The sequence below is a fragment of the Corella eumyota genome, chromosome 3, assembly GCF_963082875.1.
Source record: "Corella eumyota chromosome 3, kaCorEumy4.1, whole genome shotgun sequence".
Lineage (NCBI taxonomy): Eukaryota > Metazoa > Chordata > Ascidiacea > Phlebobranchia > Corellidae > Corella > Corella eumyota.
This window is the reverse complement of record NC_137492.1, coordinates 8,713,838-8,734,663: the sequence shown is the minus strand read 5'-3', so window position 1 is coordinate 8,734,663 and position 20,826 is coordinate 8,713,838. Positions and strand designations below refer to the sequence as shown.

General features: G+C 34.3%; 1 protein-coding gene across 1 annotated transcript; it reads right to left on the bottom strand.

The window, feature by feature from the left end:
* Positions 1 to 1,959: 1,959 nt before the first annotated feature.
* LOC145745929 (tetratricopeptide repeat protein 9A-like) lies at positions 1,960 to 12,032 on the bottom strand. Its single transcript, XM_082564110.1, is given in 7 exon segments — positions 1,960 to 2,098; positions 2,391 to 2,579; positions 11,100 to 11,240; positions 11,307 to 11,351; positions 11,354 to 11,405; positions 11,544 to 11,789; positions 11,913 to 12,032. Coding segments are annotated over 7 exon segments (861 nt in total). The 3' UTR covers positions 1,960 to 2,030.
* Positions 12,033 to 20,826: the final 8,794 nt, after the last annotated feature.

The window sequence follows — 20,826 nt, the reverse complement described above, 5'->3', positions numbered from 1 at the left end:
AGGCTACAACCCTGATATTTCCCCGCAATGGCCTTGTTTAATGCTTGAACAAACAAGTCTTCTATCACCATTAAGGCCAATATTAGATACTTGCGTGCCCAGCATATTTCCAGGTAAAGTTTATAACGTTGCTTACAGGCTTTTTTTAGTCAACATCTAAGCAAGCACAACTATGCCAAAACCCTATTTAAATTAGAAATCAGGCATTTCTTTTTTCATGCTGTTTATCGACGTTTTTATTTTAAATTTTGTGATAGAAACGGTATGGGGCAGTTGGCAGCAATGGAGCGAGTGTGTCCAAAAAGGAATTTTATCCCAGCAGAAACGGAAACGAGTTTGCCATTCACCAGATGGCAATGTGCTCACCGATCTACTCGATATTTGGTGTGTTGGTTTTAGCGAAGAAACGCGGTTTTGTTTTGCAACGGCAGCGCTGCCATGCCGGCCATGTGGCGAATGGGGCAGGTGGGGTCAATGTGACTTCAACTGCATGAAAACTCAGCAAAGATCATGTCCATTTAGCTCCCGCTGTAAATTTCCCAAGACTTCACAAAGCGAACCCTGCCCCGCTTCTGAATGTGGGGTATCATGGGACAATTGGGAATCGTGGGGTGCCTGTTTTCAGCACTCGTGCAGAAAAACTAGGTACAGAAGTTGCTCTAAAGGGAGGTTTATAGAACATACAAGAACTTGCGAGAATAAAATTGGCGGAAAAGCAAGTGAAAGTAAAACGTGTCAATGCAGTAAGTAATTAATTAATAATTTACACAACCATATATTAAAAAAAGTTAACATAAAGTTCATATGTTATAATTTTACTTTTGTTCGTAAAATATAACAAAGATATTATTTTGCAGATGAAGTACCCGATTTTTTTTCTTTTTTCAACTTTGGAGATTTTGAAAAATAAATATACTTTTAAAGTAATTACTAATAGGTCCAAACCAAAACGACGGATAATATTTGGACAGAATTTTAAAAGTCCAAAATATATTCGACAAACATTGTCTACATTAAAACAGCAGCAACAACCAAATTATTTAACGACTAAATCAAATACCTCAAGTATTTAAATTTGAAGCTGACAACGTATTTTGCCAACTTCAAGATATATATTTATTACCCAAATGACTTTTTTAGAACTTCTTACTCAATTTGTCAGGTTCAAAGTTTAAATGTTTAACCGTGAACCAGCTTTTGTACCTTTTAGGTTTACGTTGACTTTTCATTTTAAGTATACGTTTACGATATTTGTAATATTTATGCATGTTGTTCATCGTACAATTCACTTACACGTTCATGGTCGTTTGTTTACATATTGCTTTTAACTAAATTATATAAACAACTAACACAAGAAAATAAAAAGCACTAACCTTTTATAAGTTTGACTTTTTATCTAATTTTTATCAGTTGAAATTCCTTTATTTGTATATCCATTTGAGCTTTGATAATATAAACAACATTATAATATTTGGTATTGCCTTTAATGGTATATAGAATGGCATCTACAGGTTAATAAACAGCCCTTTTTTTTGCTTACAAAATATTAATTTGTTTTGTTTTAAACTACGAGTTTAATCACCATTTCTAAAAAAAATTCTTTTCTTTCTATAAAAAGCGAGAATAGAACTGCATACAGCTGTGCCAATCCAATTAAATTGTATTTTCAGCTTAAGGCAAGAATTTGCGTGCGGTGCTCGGTTTTTAATTTTCGTGGTTATTTTTAAGGCAGTTATGTGAATTGTTTTGTTTGTGACAACACCATCAATCAGAAAATGTTTGGCAATGTTTTTAAAATATAATTTAAGCATAGATTACCAAGAAAATAAAAACAATTTTTTTTTCAACTAATAAAGAGCATTAAGCGAATAAAAATAGAAACGTGTTAACTTAACGGTTCTATATAGCCATAAAAGTAATTATAGTTTCGGAAAAAAACTGCAAAAGCAATGAGATTTGATGGGCTGTAAAAAATCAGACAAAAATTTCGTTGTAAAAAAATTGCACTGTTTTTAATTGTGTGGGCGCATTTACTTCTTTTTTCTTGATTTCAAAAGTTGCGTTTCAACCATGTGCAAATATTTCTTAATGTTAAGATCTAAAAAAAATAAAAAAACAAATGTTAACATAACAACGTACACACTTAAGTCAATATAAATAAATTCGATGGTTTGGTACAACTATAAACGTTTTTGCTTCATGATTTAGGTTCGATCTCCACTGCTTCTAGTCGTAGATTTTATATATAGTACAAAGTTTTTTTTGCGTCAAAAAATTGTCAAGAAATTTATTATCAAGAAAAATCATTTTAAATATTTATATCTGCCAAAGGCAACATGAAACTAAATACCCAAAGTAACTATATTTATGTTTAATTAAATACAGCCTACCCATTGGCTCGTGTGAGTAGTCCTTTGCGTTTTGAAGATAAAATCTCGAAAGTTCATATTCTCTTAGGTAATAACATGCCATTCCTGCACGCATATTAGCCTTAATGTGGTCGTCTCTAATATCGACAACGTGCAAACAATATTCTTTTATTCTCTTGTAGGGAACCCGCTCTTTGTGCATAAGGCAAACTACAAAAAAACATATATTTTGGTTATGAACAATTTTAAAGACTTTTTATTAGCAAAATGGAAACAAATACGCATGTGCTTATACGATGATATTTCTTAACCTTAGAACAAAACACATAAAATATTTTTTATAAATTTTAGTTTTAGTTATGCCTATAGGCATTTTTAATACGAATTCTTGTCATTTTACTGAAAACCATTCTGCCGAATGAACTTTTAACCAAAACTTGTATGCCTGAAAACAGCTTTTGACCGACAATAAGACATTTTCTATCAATCCTTTCTTACCCAAACTCTTCCTTAAAAAATGCCCTTAAATTTTTAAAAAAGGTTGACCAAAATTTTGTTAAAATGTCAATTTTAATTTTCGGGTAAATTTCCTTCCGGTTAAAAGGTTTATGGTATAATATGGGCAGATACCATCTTAAATAGTTACCATAATTTAGTCGCCTTTACGAAAATTTACTCAGCTGTTTTAGATAGTAAACACTGAAATAAAATATTAAAAACATTTTACAAACAAAAAATAAAATGTGAAAGACATTAATTAATTGATCACTCTTATTTTAAACAATATCTTCAGCACGCTTTATAATATGTTTACATGTCAACCACTATAACAAACCTTCAATGAGAATTGCCATATAGTATTATATAAACATATCCTATAACGGATATGTATTGTAATGAAAAACGTATGTTATGTCCATTATCGATCTTATTAAAAATTTGAAATGATTTATTAGCGGGAGGTCACTTTTAGTGAGCTTCGGCGTTTCACGCAGAACCATTCGGCTTGATCCCAGCTGCGGAAGATTTTTCACTCCCCATCGTCATTTATGACGCACTTGTTGTTCTGTTTATCGATAATGCTTTGTATTTTCTTTATTGTTTGTAAGCGCATTCTACTATTTTATTTCGCTTTAAATAACTGGCAATATAGCTTTTTGTTCAGTTCGCTGGACGTAAAAACTCATAAATAAGTAAGGCCGAAGTAAGGTTTAACACACAATTAGACTTTTGCTTTTATACTTAATTTGTTGATTATATACTTTATAGTTTGTGTTTCATGTCATATTTTTGTGTCGCATTTATTTCGCATTTCCTGTAGTTTCAATTCTAATTAAAAGCCGCTTGTACAGATTACATTTGGTAGATTGAATCTCTGGGCAGGTTTTGGTAATAAGTTAGCGAGTTTGATTTAACACGACTATTTTGTGTATTTTAATTAAGTGTGACTTTCTTATCGATGCTTATCTTTACAGCGTACTCTATTGGGGTTTAATAATTGTTTAAGCCATAGTAGGAGTGTATTAGATCCTACATTGCGAGATTTATGAGTTTTACCTAAGTAAGATTTGGAAAGTTGTTAGGTATTACTTGTGCGTAGTTGAAAGTATTTTTTGTGTGCTAATTTGTGATAGTTAGCTTTTGTAAAGTTGTTGAATATAAGATTCAATAACTTGTGTGTTTGGTTAATAATATACATAGGGTTTTGTTAATTAAGTTGTTAATTAATTTTTGTGAAATATGGAGGAAGGAAACGTCACTTCTCCTGCCGTAACAACGGAAGGTGTGGTTGTTACTTCGTCTACCACTGTAGACATTTCCACTAGTAAAACTGTTACTAAGTCGGGACCTTTGGGGTCAAAGGAAGAGCGTACATATGCTCTATCGGCATTTACCCGATGTGAGAACAAACTTTACAAAGAAATGGAAGCAGAGTGTTCTGATAGTAAAGAAGTCACAAGGTTAAAGGGTGACTTTGATATGGCCTACGAAAGAGTTGTAGGCGCGTGCAAGAACTATATTTCCCAGTCAGAGAGAGATGTAAGAACCTCCGCTACTTTAAAATTGAAGGAAGTAGAACAGCGGAAAGTTGTAGCTGACAATCGGTACCAGGCATATTTGGAGACCTGTGTTCGAAAAACTTCTTCAAGAGCAGGTTCTGTTGCCGGACGGTCGATTAGATCTGGTCGCTCGCACCGTAGCAGACGAAGCGTTGAAGCTCTCGAAGAAAATGTAGAAGTTGTCCGCTCAACAGCCGAGTTTATGAAACAGCGTCACGAAATTGACAAACTTCAAGATGAACTTGAAGCTAAGCGCCAGAAAAGGGAACTCGAAGCCCAGCGGCAGGAGCTTGAAGCTCAGAGAAAAGTTAAAGAGTTAAACAGGAAACGCGAGGAACTTAAAATGCAGGAACAAATTGTTCATGCACAAGAAAAGGTTCGTTTTGCTGAGAGATACGAAGATAGCGAATTTGGCTCCGATATCTCTGAAGTTTTGCCTTTAAGACTGAAACAATATGCTGCAAAGCCTGTTACCGAACCAGAAGTGAACTTTAATGAAACATCATTGTCGCATTTACGAATATACGAAGGCGACAAATCACCTCGCTCAATAAAGGCAGCGGGGCCGGCACCAACTGCAGTTTCACCGGCATTGGCACATCGACCAAGGCCGTCTGTATTGGCGAACCCGAGAAATTATCTTTCCGGCCAAGAAGATCGTGTTTATGACCGACCTCAACCTGTTCAGCAGCATCAGCCGCCATTTTCAAGTTTTGATTTTGCCACGCCAAAGATTGAATTGGATAGTTTTAGTGGCAACGTGTTACAATACTTAGGATTTATAAGACGTTTTGAAGAATTTGTTGAACGTAGAATACACGATAATAGTGCCCGTTTAAGTTTTCTACTTAAATATTGTACTGGCGAGGCCCTACAAGCGATTCGCGGTTGTGACAGCATTGCAGAACGAACAAAGGCATACCGTGAGGCACGACTTAGACTGCATGAAAAGTACAATCAGCCTGATATACTCAAAGAAGCTGCAATGAATAAAATAGTAAAGGCACCAAAACTAAAAGAGTTTGATGCCGACGGCTGGAACACATTTGCCGACGACCTTTACTTTTGTGCTTGTACTTTAAGTGCAGGTGGCTTTGAATATGACCTTAACAGTCAAGACACAATCTTCAAAGTCTTACGAAGATTTCCAGAAAATGCTTGGAAAAGTTACAAAGAATTCGCTAATGACATGGAAGATAATGGCAAGACACCAACATTTGAAGATGTTATGTTGTTCGTAAAAAGAATTGCGAAACATCAACGTCGATCTTTACACCGCCTGCAGCTTGAACGGGACTGCAGGTCAAAGGTGCCCACTGCCCAATACACCGCTAGAGGTAAGGTAACCCGCCCTGGTCACATCTTGCAGTGAACACCACCCTTTATGGCAATGTGGAGTTTTCAAATCAAAAACCCCACAAGATCGACGTGAGCACGTAAAAAACAAACGCTTATGTTTTCAATGCCTTCGAGCAGGACATCAATCCCGAGATTGTAAATATGACAAAGGCTGTAGGGATTGTGGCAAGACACACAATACTCTCCTGCATATTAATATTCCGCCAAGTAGCGCCGAGGCTAGTGCGGAGCCGCAAAGCGAGTCAGCTATTGTGGCATGCAACGAGGTTTCCCACAACAGCGTAAAAAATGTGAAACGTTTCAAGATTGTGCCAGTTAAAGTTTGGGGCAACAATCAAAGTAATTTTGTGGAAACTAACGCTTTTCTGGATGACGGTTCAGATACAAGTATTTGCACTGCAAGCCTTGCAAAGAAATTGGGTCTCAAGGAGACAAATGAACATATCGAGCTCTACACAGCAAATTCGGTAACAAGCCATGGGAGCCGAGTTGACTCGTTATATGTAAAGGGGATCAATGAAACAGAGTCGTTTAATGTCGAAAAACTTTTGGTGCTCGACCATACTGTCAACGTTAGTGACAGCATTCCTACGGAAAAGGTGGCAAACATGTATCCGCATCTGCGTGACCTGAAGTTTCCTGAACTTAAATCAAAATCAGTGGAGCTACTTTTGAGAAACAACGTTCACGATGCATTCAGGGTTTCTGAATGGCGTTACGGCAAAAAGGGCCAGCCTTTCGGGTTACACATGGCCTTAGGCTGGCCATTATTTGGCTCGGACCATAATATAAAGAAACGATCGCAACGAATAAATGTTAACTTTATGCATGAACCTGAACAAGTATCAGCATCATGCAGCGACATTTTAAATGTTTTGTCGAGCGACTTTCATGACCTTGATTGTGAGCAAAGAGCGAAATGTCATTAAACGACAAAAGGGCGTTGAAAATTATGGATAAAACAGTTTCGCGGAACGGCGAACACTATGAAATCGGATTACCATGGAAATAGGAATATATCAAACTTCCAAAGAATAGGAAAATGGCACTTCAAAGGCTGCAATCTTTGAAGAAGAAGTTTATTGCTAACCCTGATATTTTTAGGCAATATAGGGAGAAAATTGATGAATATGTAAAATTAGGACATGCCACTGTATTGGCTAATAGGAACTGTGTAAATGATATAACGTGGTATATACCACACCACTGTACGGGCCCTAAGTTCCGTATAGTGTTTGATTGTGCTGCGAAACACTGCGGTGTTTCTTTAAATGATGTTTTATTACAGGGGCATAACCTTACTAACAGCCTGGTGGGAGTGCTTTTGCGCTTTCGCCAAGAGGCTATTGCCCTTGTGGCAGATATTAAAGGCATGTTCCATCAGGTTTTTGTGAGACCATGTGATCGTGATGCCATGCGATTTTTGTGGTGGCCCGATAATGACCTTTCTCGAGCCCCAGTTGACTATCAGATGAACGTGCATATTTTCGGTGCAACTTCGTCGCCAAGCTGTGCGTCATATGCGCTTAGGAAAACCGCTGACGACAACGCAACAAAAGCAGATAAGAATGTTGTAAATACTATTAAGCGTAACTTTTATGTGGACGATTTGTTAAAGTCGTGCAAGTCTGTTGATGATACTGTAGAACTTATATCTGCTATTTCACCGCTTCTTAAAAGCGGTGGCTTTCCTTTAACGAAATACATTAGTAATAACAGGTCCGTACTATTGTCAATACCAGCGTGTGACTTGGCATCTTCGGTGGTAAATTTAGATTTACACGTACTGCCAACCGAGAGAGCGCTTGGTGTGTACTGGAACACCTCTTTAGACCGTTTCGAGGTAAAAGTAAACGTTCAAACTAAACCGTCCACGAGACGAGGTATACTATCGATGGTAAGTCAGGTATATGACCCATTGGGTTTTTCTTCTCCATTTATTCTTCCTGCACGCAAACTTTTACAGAAAGCATGTTCTGCACAGTTGGGCTGGGACGATCCGGTTTCAGAACAACATATTAACACTTGGAATAATTGGCTTAACACTCTTGTTGATTTAGAGCACATTAGTATACCCAGATGTTTTAAGCCTGTAAATGTTGATTATTGTTGTATTGAGCTGCACACGTTTAGTGATGCTAGCAATGTTGGTTATGGTGCTGTTAGTTATCTACGCATGATTGATTTGCATGGAAATATTTATTTGTCTTTTTGTAATGGGAAAGGCACGTGTTTCTCCCCTTAAGCCTGTAAGCGTACCCCGACTCGAACTTACGGCGGCCGTGGTAGCCGTAAAACTCAGCGACCTTATACGTCGAGAACTGGAATATAAAATTGACAATGTTTATTTATGGACTGATTCTACAACCGTTCTCCAATACATTACAAACACATCAACGCGATTTCAAACCTTTGTCGCTAATCGATTAGAAATGATTCATTCGATTTCGAAACCAGAACAGTGGATGCATGTTGACACAAAGCGAAATCCCGCTGACATTGCATTAAGAGGCTTAATGCCTAATGAACTGCACAAGGCAGACCTGTGGTTTAAAAGCCCAACCTTTCTTTATAAGACAGTCGAACATTGGCCGGTTCGCCCTGCTATCTTGCCGTTGTTGACCGCCGATCCTGAGGTCAAGTCAGTGACCTTGTGTAATGTTGTTTGCAGTGATCAATTTAGTTTACTGCGTTTGTGGCGTCGTTATTCTTCGTTTACAAACCTACAACGAGCAACCGCCTGGATTCTGCGATATCGCACCTTTTTGTTACGGAAGGTGTCTCAACGGAAAGCTAAATCTAACGACGAATACGCCATTCCTGAATTTTTATCGCTAAAAGAACTAAATAGCGCAACAGCTGCCATGGGCATTCGGGAACAATTCATGTCTTGTCCGCCATTCGAGAACGTTTTTGGATTGTACGCGGACAAGCCACTGTCAGAAGGATTCTACGAGGCTGTAGAAAATGCCGATTTTGGTCTGCTAAAGTGGGGGAACAAATTATGGCCACTTTACCGATGCCGAGGGTCACTTCAAATAATCCTCCATTTTCATGTGTGGGAGTTGACTACATGGGGCCAATTCTCACAAAAAGTAGAAGAAGTCAAGTTAAACGATATGCTTGTATTTTTACTTGCATGGCTACTCGGGCTATTCACATCGAAGTAGCCCAATCCTTAGAAACAAGTGCTTTTATTGATGCTTACCGCCGATTCTCGTCCAAAAAGAATTTATAGCGATAACGGCACAAACTTTGTTGGGGCCGAGAGAGAGCTAAGAGAAGGCATCAGGAGATGGAATAAAAAGCAAATTCACGACGCGCTCCTACAAAATGAGATTGATTGGAGTTTTAATCCGCCAGCTGCGAGTCACCAAGGCGGAGTTTGGGAGCGGATGATACGATCCGTTCGGAAAATCATGAGGCTAATAGTGGGCGAAACCATTCTTGACGATTTTTCACTTTTAACCTTGATGGCTGAGGTGGAACGAATCTTGAACAGCAGACCTATGGTGCCACTCAGCGACGACTGCAAAGATGAATTGGCATTGACGCCAAGTATGTTGCTAAAAGGAGCAATAGACAATGACCTGCGTCCAGACACGTTTGTCAAGGCAGACGGTTACAGGCGATCGTGGAGGTTGGTTCAACTTCTTGCTGATCAATTTTGGGACCGATGGACCAAAGAGTATTTGCCTTTGTTACAATTGCGACAAAAATGGCTTCAACCGATGAGGAATTTCACGGTTAGCGACGTGGTTTTAATCGTTAATGAGAACGCGAAGAGAGGACTCTGGCCGAAGGGGATTATCGAGAAGTGCATTAAAGACAAGAACGGGATGGTGCGCCGTGTCCAGGTGCGCACTGCATATGCTACCTTAACCCGAGACATTCGCAAAATTTGCCTTTTAGAAGGGGTCGCATAAATTTGTATTTTCTATGTTTTTTGTGTTTGTATTCACGCCTGCATGCCTCACAGTTTTTCTTCTTTACACAGTTTTTCTTCAGTTTTTCTTCTTCACACCTCATATCATTTTTGTAAAACGTATTTTTGTGATAGGTGTGCCTTGTATTGCATGAACTGGCACACTTGCTACCTTATAGATGTAGCGTTAGTTTTTATCGTTATTATATGTTATACGTAATGTTAACTGAATACTTTGTATGTTTGTTAAAGTTTCGAATGCATAGTTATTGTGTTTATTTCTTGTATTTTGTTATCGTATAATGAACATTTTTGTTGTTAAATGCCCTCGTGTTATTACACTCTGTCATTTGGGGCCGGTATGTTATGTCCATTATCGATCTTATTAAAAATTTGAAATGATTTATTAGCGGGAGGTCACTTTTAGTGAGCTTCGGCGTTTCACGCTGAATCATTCGGCTTGATCCCAGCTGCGGGAGATTTTTCACTCCCCATCGTCATTTACGACGCACTTGTTGTTCTGTTTATCAATAATGCTTTGTATTTTCTTTATTGTTTGTAAGCGCATTCTCCTATTTTATTTCGCTTTAAATAACTGGCAATATAGCTTTTTGGTCAGTTCGCTGGACGTAAAAACTCATAAATAAGTAAGGCCGAAGTAAGGTTTAACACACAATTAGACTTTCGCTTTTATACTTAATTTGTTGATTATATACTTTATAGTTTGTGTTTCATGTCATATTTTTGTGTCGCATTTATCAAAAGTTGAAAAATTGATGATTTGTTTTTTACAAATATCGGATGACCAATATACGTGATTCAAGATATTATTTAACGCTGTCATTTTTCAATTTTTAAAAAGCGATATTAGTTATTCAAAATTATTTTTTTCATAAAGCTGTATTTGTTTATTTTAAAGTGTCATGCTTTTGGAGAGTTCGTTGTGTTTTTGCCAGCTGTTTTGAACCTATTTAAACTGTCAAAGGTATCAATATTAAACTGTATCCAAAACAAAAAATCAACTATTGTTACAATTGAAAATAAAATACAACAAACTTAAAAATAAAAGGTTAACCTTTTGACTTTATATAGCGTTGTGGGTTTTCAATATAAAACGAATTACATTAACCGTTTGTAAATAACCCTGAATAAAATCGTCAAAAGCAATACAAGGAATTAGAAATAATCCTCGTCTATTCAAGTTAATCCTATATTAGTCTAAAGGACCTCTTCAAAATAACTCTGTTCAAATACTTTCAATATAATTGCTATTCATAATTAAGCCTTAAGTAAAAGCCACCATGTCAAAATGTAAAAAAGGCGGAGAATTAAACCGAATTTTATAACAATAAATTACTTTTAGTTTTGATGTAAGTGTAAATTAACCTGCTAAGTTAAGGTAACAGTCAATCTCCACCGCTTCTTTGATCTCTTTTAACTCATTTGGCATAACCCCTAACGGCATTTTGTCTTTGTCCATAGATTCAAATTCAGGATTCCAAGTTACTCCCTCGTCCGGGTCTAAACCTAAAAAAAATTATCAAAATTGTGTTAGTTTATATTTTTAAACTTCAGTTTGCCCTTTTTTGTTACCTTTTATATACAACAAGGCTTGGTGAAAGTATTTGGTTGTAATTCCTCCATTCCTTTGTTTTTTACTTCCATTGCTATACTAACCTTGGCTTTCATATCCTAAACGTTAATATAAAAATACCGGTACCAATACATAGTTGTAGCACAAAAATTAACCAAGAAAAAAAATAACAGCACGACTCTAATAACCAACCAAAACAGAAAACATAAAATAACACAATTTATTTAAAGAAATACCTGTATAAAATTCACTTTTGGTTTTCTGACAACCGCTTTTGGGTCTTCGTATATTGCCCTGTTAGTAATCACCGCAGTTTTGCATCGAAATTCTCTTTTTACAACGTCGAACAAACCAACTTTGCCACTCACATTTTCGTCAAGGTCGCCCGAGGTCACCAAAAGGTCATCTTCCTCGTCTTCGAAGTCGTCTCGACGGCGTCTGACAGTTGTTGGGTTTTCAAAAATGGGCGCAAAGGTACCTATCTAAAAATAAATGACAGAAGTCAATATTATTAAATTAAAAGTAGTAATCTTTTTTTCAAAAACCTGATTTTATCAGAATTAATTGAAAAGTGTTAAAAAATCAAATAATTTTTTTACTTTGACGTTGTTTTCCCCTTCTGATTCACTTTCTCGGATCGAAGCTAGACTCTCAGGTCCGGGCCACTGCTGGGTAATACGGGAACTTGTGCTTGGGGTGGGTGTAAGCACCGAATTAAAAAGCATGTAAGCACCGAATTAAAAATTTTACTATAATTTAAATAATAAAACTAAAATATTTTTCTCTAAATATCATTTAAAACTATGTTTTAGGTATTGTCCCCGACCTTATTCCTTAGACAAAGCTTTCCTGTGTTTGAAAAAATTAAAGAATAAATGTTTCAAGAAATACTGATATAATCATTCAAATTTTGATAATAGTAAATATTCTGATAATGATATATTGTTTATTCGCACATATTTGAATGCTTTTGGTGTTGATATAATAAAACATTTGCAAAAAACCCAAGCATGTCATTCGTTAAATTGTTTCTAGTTCAAAAGAAAATCAACATGTGAACACTATTTTGTTATGTGCAAACGCTCGATTTAAGAGATACACCTTCTTGCGTTTTATAAAAATATATAAAAATTTAATTAAAAATAAAAATATTAGAATTGTAGTTAGTAATAAAGCAACATTTTTAATTCGGTATATCGCCCATAGCCATTTTAGTTCTTAAGGCAAAAAGTGTGTAGCGCAAAATGATGTAATCAATTTAGAAGAAGTTGTTGCTTAACCACAAATGTTACCGAGAATTGATTATAAAGACGCACTCACTTTATCCCAAGGTGACAAAAGCCCAAGAATATAAATATAAAATTGATTATTGCTAGTCAGTAAATTTGTAAAAACAGATAAACTAATTTTATATTACGTCAATACCAATATTATAAACAGTATTTAATGGTACCCCAACTCATAATATAAGAGACAACTTTTTTATTTCTTTTTTAAATAAAACATTGCTATTAAAGTAGGTTGCTATACCGAGTTAGTAATTATAAATGTTTAAAATTAACATTTAAATACAGGATACATTGCCAAAAGGATATCGGAATTGAATAAACTAGGATAATTTTTGCAAAACAAACATCCCTTAAGGCAATACGAAATTTTTCCACCCACCAGTTTCGTAAAATTTAACATTTTTTTGTAGTATCATCCTCTGTTAGTGCATAAATATTTCATTAAACACAAGTTAAAAAATCAGTTGCATGAAGCAAGTTAAGTCTCTAAAGAAGTTTAACAATGAAACTGTTGTTTTTTTACCTGGCTCTTTATTTAAGTAATCAAGTTACAACCGGTAAGTCCTGTTTTTATAATATGCACTTTGAAATACGGAAGTATGAAAAAGTGCGTACTATTGTAATATATTTAAACGTCTAAAATCGTCGAAAAAACTGTTTAAATTGGAGAAAAAACTGTTTAAACATCGTACTAGTTCGTTAAATAGTTACTTATCGGTGATTAATATATGACAGGTTGTCATTTGCCGTACCTCAGGGGACATAGGAAAAAACGAGCAACTTCAAAATTCATCCGAAATTTCTTCACAAATTGCATTCAACAAGAAACTAGCAAGGTACTTATATAAAAAATTTACCAAAACAACTTTGTTATTTTATAAATGATAATTAAAGCCTATTTGCTACGAAAATTGTATTTATGCCTATGTTTTCAGAATCTAGATTATGCTGTTCAGTTCGTAATAGACGACAGCAGTTGGTTTGAAATAAATAACGAACAAAATTGCGGGTATGATTTCAACAATGTTAAGTATAATTACCATTTCTTAACATAGACATAGATAATTTTTAAAATTACCATTTCTTAACATAGACATAATAGGGTTGTACAAAGTTTGTAAGCACCGACTTTGCCCCAACAAAAATGTTAAATTATTTAATTTACAGGCATAACGATAACAATGACAATGCTGGCTGTTTGATAAAAAACTTAGAGAAATATTTACGAAAAGAGTCTAGGTTTTTAAAACCCGCAAGCAAGTGCATAAAGAAATATTCAAAACTAGAACAAAAAAGTAATTAAATTTAAAATTAAAATAAGTATTACTAGTTACCATTTTAAATACGTCGTTTCAAAACGTTTATACAAATCATCGCTTGAGCTGTATATTCATTAACACATGTGCCTTAACCAACTAGTAAACAGTTTCACCACTTTTGCAGAAAGAAAAAAGAGACAATCTTTTGACGAATTTTCTGACGATAATTCTTTCAACTTCGGTCCGGAATCTCTTTCGGACTTAAGCTTTAATGGTGTAGATTTTAGCTCGTTTGGTGAATTCGGTAGTATACCTGACTTTGACATAGATACAGAATTACCCGTAATTGATCTGACGGGACTACAAGAGAACAATGAAAATCTTTTGGACGAAGTGTTTGAAAACCTGTTTGAATTTGTGGGCTGCATTGATATGGAAGGAGGCCAAAATGACAACATTAACATTTCGGCGCTGTCGATTTTTATCGAACAAGAAACTCAATTCGGGTAAGCTTAAACACAAAAAATGAAAATAGAATAAAATGTAAACGTTATAAACAAATTTACGTTATAGTCTACTAAAAGCACGAACTGTGTTACAACAAGGCGGGGTTAGGGTTTAAGAAGGAGCGTCGTATATTATTTTATTTGATTTCTATAAATTTAATCTTATTTTAGATGCGATTTGTGCGCGGGCGGGTGTGTTGACGACATCACTGATATAGAAGGCTACAACTCCGATATTTCCCCGCAATGGCCTTGTTTAATGCTTGAACAAACCAGTCTTCTATCACCATTAAGGCCAATATTAGATACTTGCGTGCCCAGCATATTTCCAGGTAAAGTTTATAATGTTGCTTACAGGCTTTTTTTAGTCAACATCTAAGCAAGCACAACTATGTCAAAACCCTATTTAAATTAGAAATCAGGCATTTCTTTTTTCACGCTGTTTATCGACGTTTTTATTTTAAATTTTGTGATAGAAACGGTATGGGGCAGTTGGCAGCAATGGAGCGAGTGTGTCCAAAAAGGAATTTTATCCCAGCAGAAACGGAAACGAGTTTGCCATTCACCAGATGACAATGTGCTCACCGATCTACTCGATATTTGGTGTGTTGGTTTTAGCGAAGAAACGCGGTTTTGTTTTGAAACGGCAGCGCTGCCATGCCGGCCATGTGGCGAATGGGGCAGGTGGGGTCAATGTGACTTCAACTGCATGAAAACTCAGCAAAGATCATGTCCATTTAGCTCCCGCTGTAAATTTCCCAAGACTTCACAAAGCGAACCCTGCCCCGCTTCTGAATGTGGGGTATCATGGGACAATTGGGAATCGTGGGGTACCTGTTTTCAGCACTCGTGCAGAAAAACTAGGTACAGAAGTTGCTCTAAAGGGAGGTTTATAGAACATACAAGAACTTGCGAGAATAACATTGGCGGAAAAGCAAGTGAAAGTAAAACGTGTCAATGCAGTAAGTAATTAATTAATAATTTACACAACCATATATTAAAAAAAGTTAACATAAACTTCATATGTTATAATTTTACCTTTGTTTGTAAAATATAACAAAGTTATTATTTTACAGATGAAGTACCCGATTTTTTTTCTTATTTCAACTTTGGAGATGTTGAAAAATAAATATACTTTTAAAGTAATTACTAATAAGTCCAAACCAATTTAAACAACGGATAATATTTGGACAGAATTTTAAAAGTCCAAATTATATTCGACAAACATTGTCTACATTAAAACAGCAACAGCAACTAAATTATTTAACGTCTAAATCAAATACCTCAAGTATTTAAATTTGAAGCTGACAACGTATTTTGCCAACTTCAAGATATATATTTATTACCCAAATGACTTTTTTAAAACGACTTACTCAATTTGTCAGGTTCAAAGTTTAAATGTTTAACCGTGAACCAGCTTTTGTACCTTTTAGGTATACGTTGACTTTTCATTTTAAGTATACGTTCACGACATTTGTAATATTTATGCATGTTGTTCTTCGTACAATTCACTTATACGTTCATGGTCGTTTGTTTACATATTGCTTTTAACTAAATTATATAAACAACTAACACAAGAAAATAAAAAGCACTAACCTTTTGTAAGTTTGACTTTTTATCTAATTTTTATCAGTTGAAATTCCTTTATTTGTATATCCATTTGAGCTTTGATGATATAAACAACATTATAATATTTGGTATTGCCTTTAATGTTATATAGAATGGCATCTACATTCTATATAAAACTAAAATATTTTTCTCTAAATATCATTTAAAACTAAGTTTTAGGTATTGTCCCCAACCTTATTCCTTAGACAAAGCTTTCCTGTGTTTGAAAAAATTAAAGAATAAATGTTTCAAGAAATACTGATCATTCAAATTTTGATAATAGTAAATATTCTGATAATGATATATTGTTTATTCGCACATATTTGAATGCTTTTGGTGTTGATATAATAAAACATTTGCAAAAAACCCAAGCATGTCATTCGTTAAATTGTTTCTAGTTCAAAAGAAAACCAACATGTGAACACTATTTTGTTATGTGCAAACGCCCGATTTAAGAGATACACCTTCTTGCGTTTTATAAAAATATATAAAAATTTAATTAAAAATAAAAATATTAGAATTGTAGTTAGTAATAAAGCAACATTTTTAATTCGGTATATCGCCCATAGCCATTTTAGTTTTTATAGGCAAAAAGTGTGTAGCGCAAAATGATGTAATTAATTTAGAAGTTGTTGCTTAACCACAAATGTTACCGAGAATTGATTATAAAAACGCACTCACTTTATCCCAAGGTGACAAAAGCCCAAGAATATAAATATAAAATTGATTATTGCTAGTCAGTAAATTTGTAAAAACAGATAAACTAATTTTATATTACGTCAATACCAATATTATAAACAGTATTTAATGGTACCCCAACTCATAATATAAGAGACAACTTTTTTATTTCTTTTTTAAATAAAACATTGCTATTAAAGTAGGTTGCTATACCGAGTTAGTAATTATAAATGTTTAAAATTAACATTTAAATACAGGATACATTGCCAAAAGGATATCGGAATTGAATAAACTAGGATAATTTTTGCAAAACAAACATCCCTTAAGGCAATACGAAATTTTTCCACCCACCAGTTCCGTAAAATTTAACATTTTTTTGTAGTATCATCCTCTGTTAGTGCATAAATATATCATTAAACACAAGTTAAAAAATCAGTTGCATGAAGCAAGTTAAGTCTCTAAAGAAGTTTAACAATGAAACTGTTGTTTTTTTACCTGGCTCTTTATTTAAGTAATCAAGTTACAACCGGTAAGTCCTGTTTTTATAATATGCACTTTGAAATACGGAAGTATGAAAAAGTGCGTACTATTGTAATATATTTAAACGTCTAAAAACGTCTAAAATCGTCGAAAAAACTGTTTAAATTGGAGAAAAAACTGTTTAAACATCGTACTAGTTCGTTAAATAATTACTTATCGGTGATTAATATATGACAGGTTGTCATTTGCCGTACCTCAGGGGACATAGGAAAAAACGAGCAACTTCAAAATTCATCCGAAATTTCTTCACAAATTGCATTCATCAAGAAACTAGCAAGGTACTTATATAAAAAATTTACCAAAACAACTTTGTTATTTTATAAATGATAATTAAAGCCTATTTGCTACGAAAATTGTATTTATGCCTATGTTTTCAGAATCTAGATTATGCTGTTCAGTTCATAATAGACGACAGCAGTTGGTTTGAAATAAATAACAAACAAAATTGCGGGTATGATTTCAACAATGTTAAGTATAATTACCATTTCTTAACATAGACATAGATAATTTTTAAAATTACCATTTCTTAACATAGACATAATAGGGTTGTACAAAGTTTGTAAGCACCGACTTTGCCCCAACAAAAATGTTAAATTATTTAATTTACAGGCATAACGATAACAATGACAATGCTGGCTGTTTGATAAAAAACTTAGAGAAATATTTACGAAAAGAGTCTAGGTTTTTAAAACCCGCAAGCAAGTGCATAAAGAAATATTCAAAACTAGAACAAAAAAGTAATTAAATTTAAAATTAAAATAAGTATTACTAGTTACCATTTTAAATACGTCGTTTCAAAACGTTTATACAAATCATCGCTTGAGCTGTATATTCATTAACACATGTGCCTTAACCAACTAGTAAACAGTTTCACCACTTTTGCAGAAAGAAAAAAGAGACAATCTTTTGACGAATTTTCTGACGATAATTCTTTCAACTTCGGTCCGGAATCTCTTTCGGACTTAAGCTTTAATGGTGTAGATTTTAGCTCGTTTGGTGAATTCGGTAGTATACCTGACTTTGACATAGATACAGAATTACCCGTAATTGATCTGACGGGACTACAAGAGAACAATGAAAATCTTTTGGACGAAGTGTTTGAAAACCTGTTTGAATTTGTGGGCTGCATTGATATGGAAGGAGGCCAAAATGACAACATTAACATTTCGGCGCTGTCGATTTTTATCGAACAAGAAACTCAATTCGGGTAAGCTTAAACACAAAAAATGAAAATAGAATAAAATGTAAACGTTATAAACAAATTTACGTTATAGTCTACTAAAAGCACGAACTGTGTTACAACAAGGCGGGGTTAGGGTTTAAGAAGGAGCGTCGTATATTATTTTATTTGATTTCTATAAATTTAATCTTATTTTAGATGCGATTTGTGCGCGGGCGGGTGTGTTGACGACATCACTGATATAGAAGGCTACAACTCCGATATTTCCCCGCAATGGCCTTGTTTAATGCTTGAACAAACCAGTCTTCTATCACCATTAAGGCCAATATTAGATACTTGCGTGCCCAGCATATTTCCAGGTAAAGTTTATAATGTTGCTTACAGGCTTTTTTTAGTCAACATCTAAGCAAGCACAACTATGTCAAAACCCTATTTAAATTAGAAATCAGGCATTTCTTTTTTCACGCTGTTTATCGACGTTTTTATTTTAAATTTTGTGATAGAAACGGTATGGGGCAGTTGGCAGCAATGGAGCGAGTGTGTCCAAAAAGGAATTTTATCCCAGCAGAAACGGAAACGAGTTTGCCATTCACCAGATGACAATGTGCTCACCGATCTACTCGATATTTGGTGTGTTGGTTTTAGCGAAGAAACGCGGTTTTGTTTTGCAACGGCAGCGCTGCCATGCCGGCCATGTGGCGAATGGGGCAGGTGGGGTCAATGTGACTTCAACTGCATAAAAACTCAGCAAAAATCATGTCCATTTAGCTCCCGCTGTAAATTTCCCAAGACTTCACAAAGCGAACCCTGCCCCGCTTCTGAATGTGGGGTATCATGGGACAATTGGGAATCGTGGGGTGCCTGTTTTCAGCACTCGTGCAGAAAAACTAGGTACAGAAGTTGCTCTAAAGGGAGGTTTATAGAACATACAAGAACTTGCGAGTATAAAATTGGCGGAAAAGCAAGTGAAAGTAAAACGTGTCAATGCAGTAAGTAATTAATTAATAATTTACACAACCATATATTAAAAAAAGTTAACATAAACTTCATATGTTATAATTTTACCTTTGTTTGTAAAATTTAACAAAGTTATTATTTTACAGATGAAGTACCCGATTTTTTTTCTTATTTCAACTTTGGAGATGTTGAAAAATAAATATACTTTTAAAGTAATTACTAATAAGTCCAAACCAATTTAAACAACGGATAATATTTGGACAGAATTTTAAAAGTCCAAATTATATTCGACAAACATTGTCTACATTAAAACAGCAACAACAACTAAATTATTTAACGTCTAAATCAAATACCTCAAGTATTTAAATTTGAAGCTGACAACGTATTTTGCCAACTTCAAGATATATATTTATTACCCAAATGACTTTTTTAAAACGACTTACTCAATTTGTCAGGTTCAAAGTTTAAATGTTTAACCGTGAACCAGCTTTTGTACCCTTTAGGTATACGTTGACTTTTCATTTTAAGTATACGTTTACGATATTTGTAATATTTATGCATGTTGTTCTTCGTACAATTCACTTATACGTTCATGGTCGTTTGTTTACATATTGCTTTTAACTAAATTAAATAAACAACTAACACAAGAAAATAAAAAGCACTAACCTTTTGTAAGTTTGACTTTTTATCTAATTTTTATCAGTTGAAATTCCTTTATTTGTATATCCATTCGAGCTTTGATGATATAAACAACATTATAATATTTGGTATTGCCTTTAATGTTATATAGAATGGCATCTACAGGTTAATAAATAGCCCTTTTATTAACTTACAATATATTTTTTGCACAAATAAACTTTTACAAACGGAGTTAAAACCAAAATTAACTGTAATTTGTCCTGTTTTAAACTATGAGTTTAATCAGCATTTCTAAAAAAATTAGTTTTCTTTCTATAAAAAGCGAGCATAGAACTGCATAAAAATGTGCCAATCCAATCAAATTGTATTTTCAGCTTAAGGCACACTGTTAAAAATTTTTCAGTATAATTTACTGAAAAAAACCGGCAGCAGTTTTGAAAACGCACCCGTATTTTTTATTACGGATTGAACGTGTAAATTTTACTCTCCCTGTAGTTAAACAATTTACAAATTGTTCGTATTTTGTTTTACGTTATAGTAAAGTAAATTTTACAGCTAAGTCTGTTAATAGTTTTACGAAACAAAACGGCAGCAGTTTTGAAAATCGTCCTGTAATTTTATTACACGATACAACCAGTAACTTTTACACAAGATTGCAGGGTAAAATTATTACATGTACGCACGCAAAGTTAAAATAACATTTCGTTAACGAAAGAACAAACTTAAAAAACATGATGTTATTAAAACACAGTAAAAATGCTCATTAATAATTTTCAGTAAAAAATTATTAATGAGATTAATATATTTAATGACTAAAAAGAACATACTTTAATTGCAAATTTTTGACTTTATAACAAGGGTAA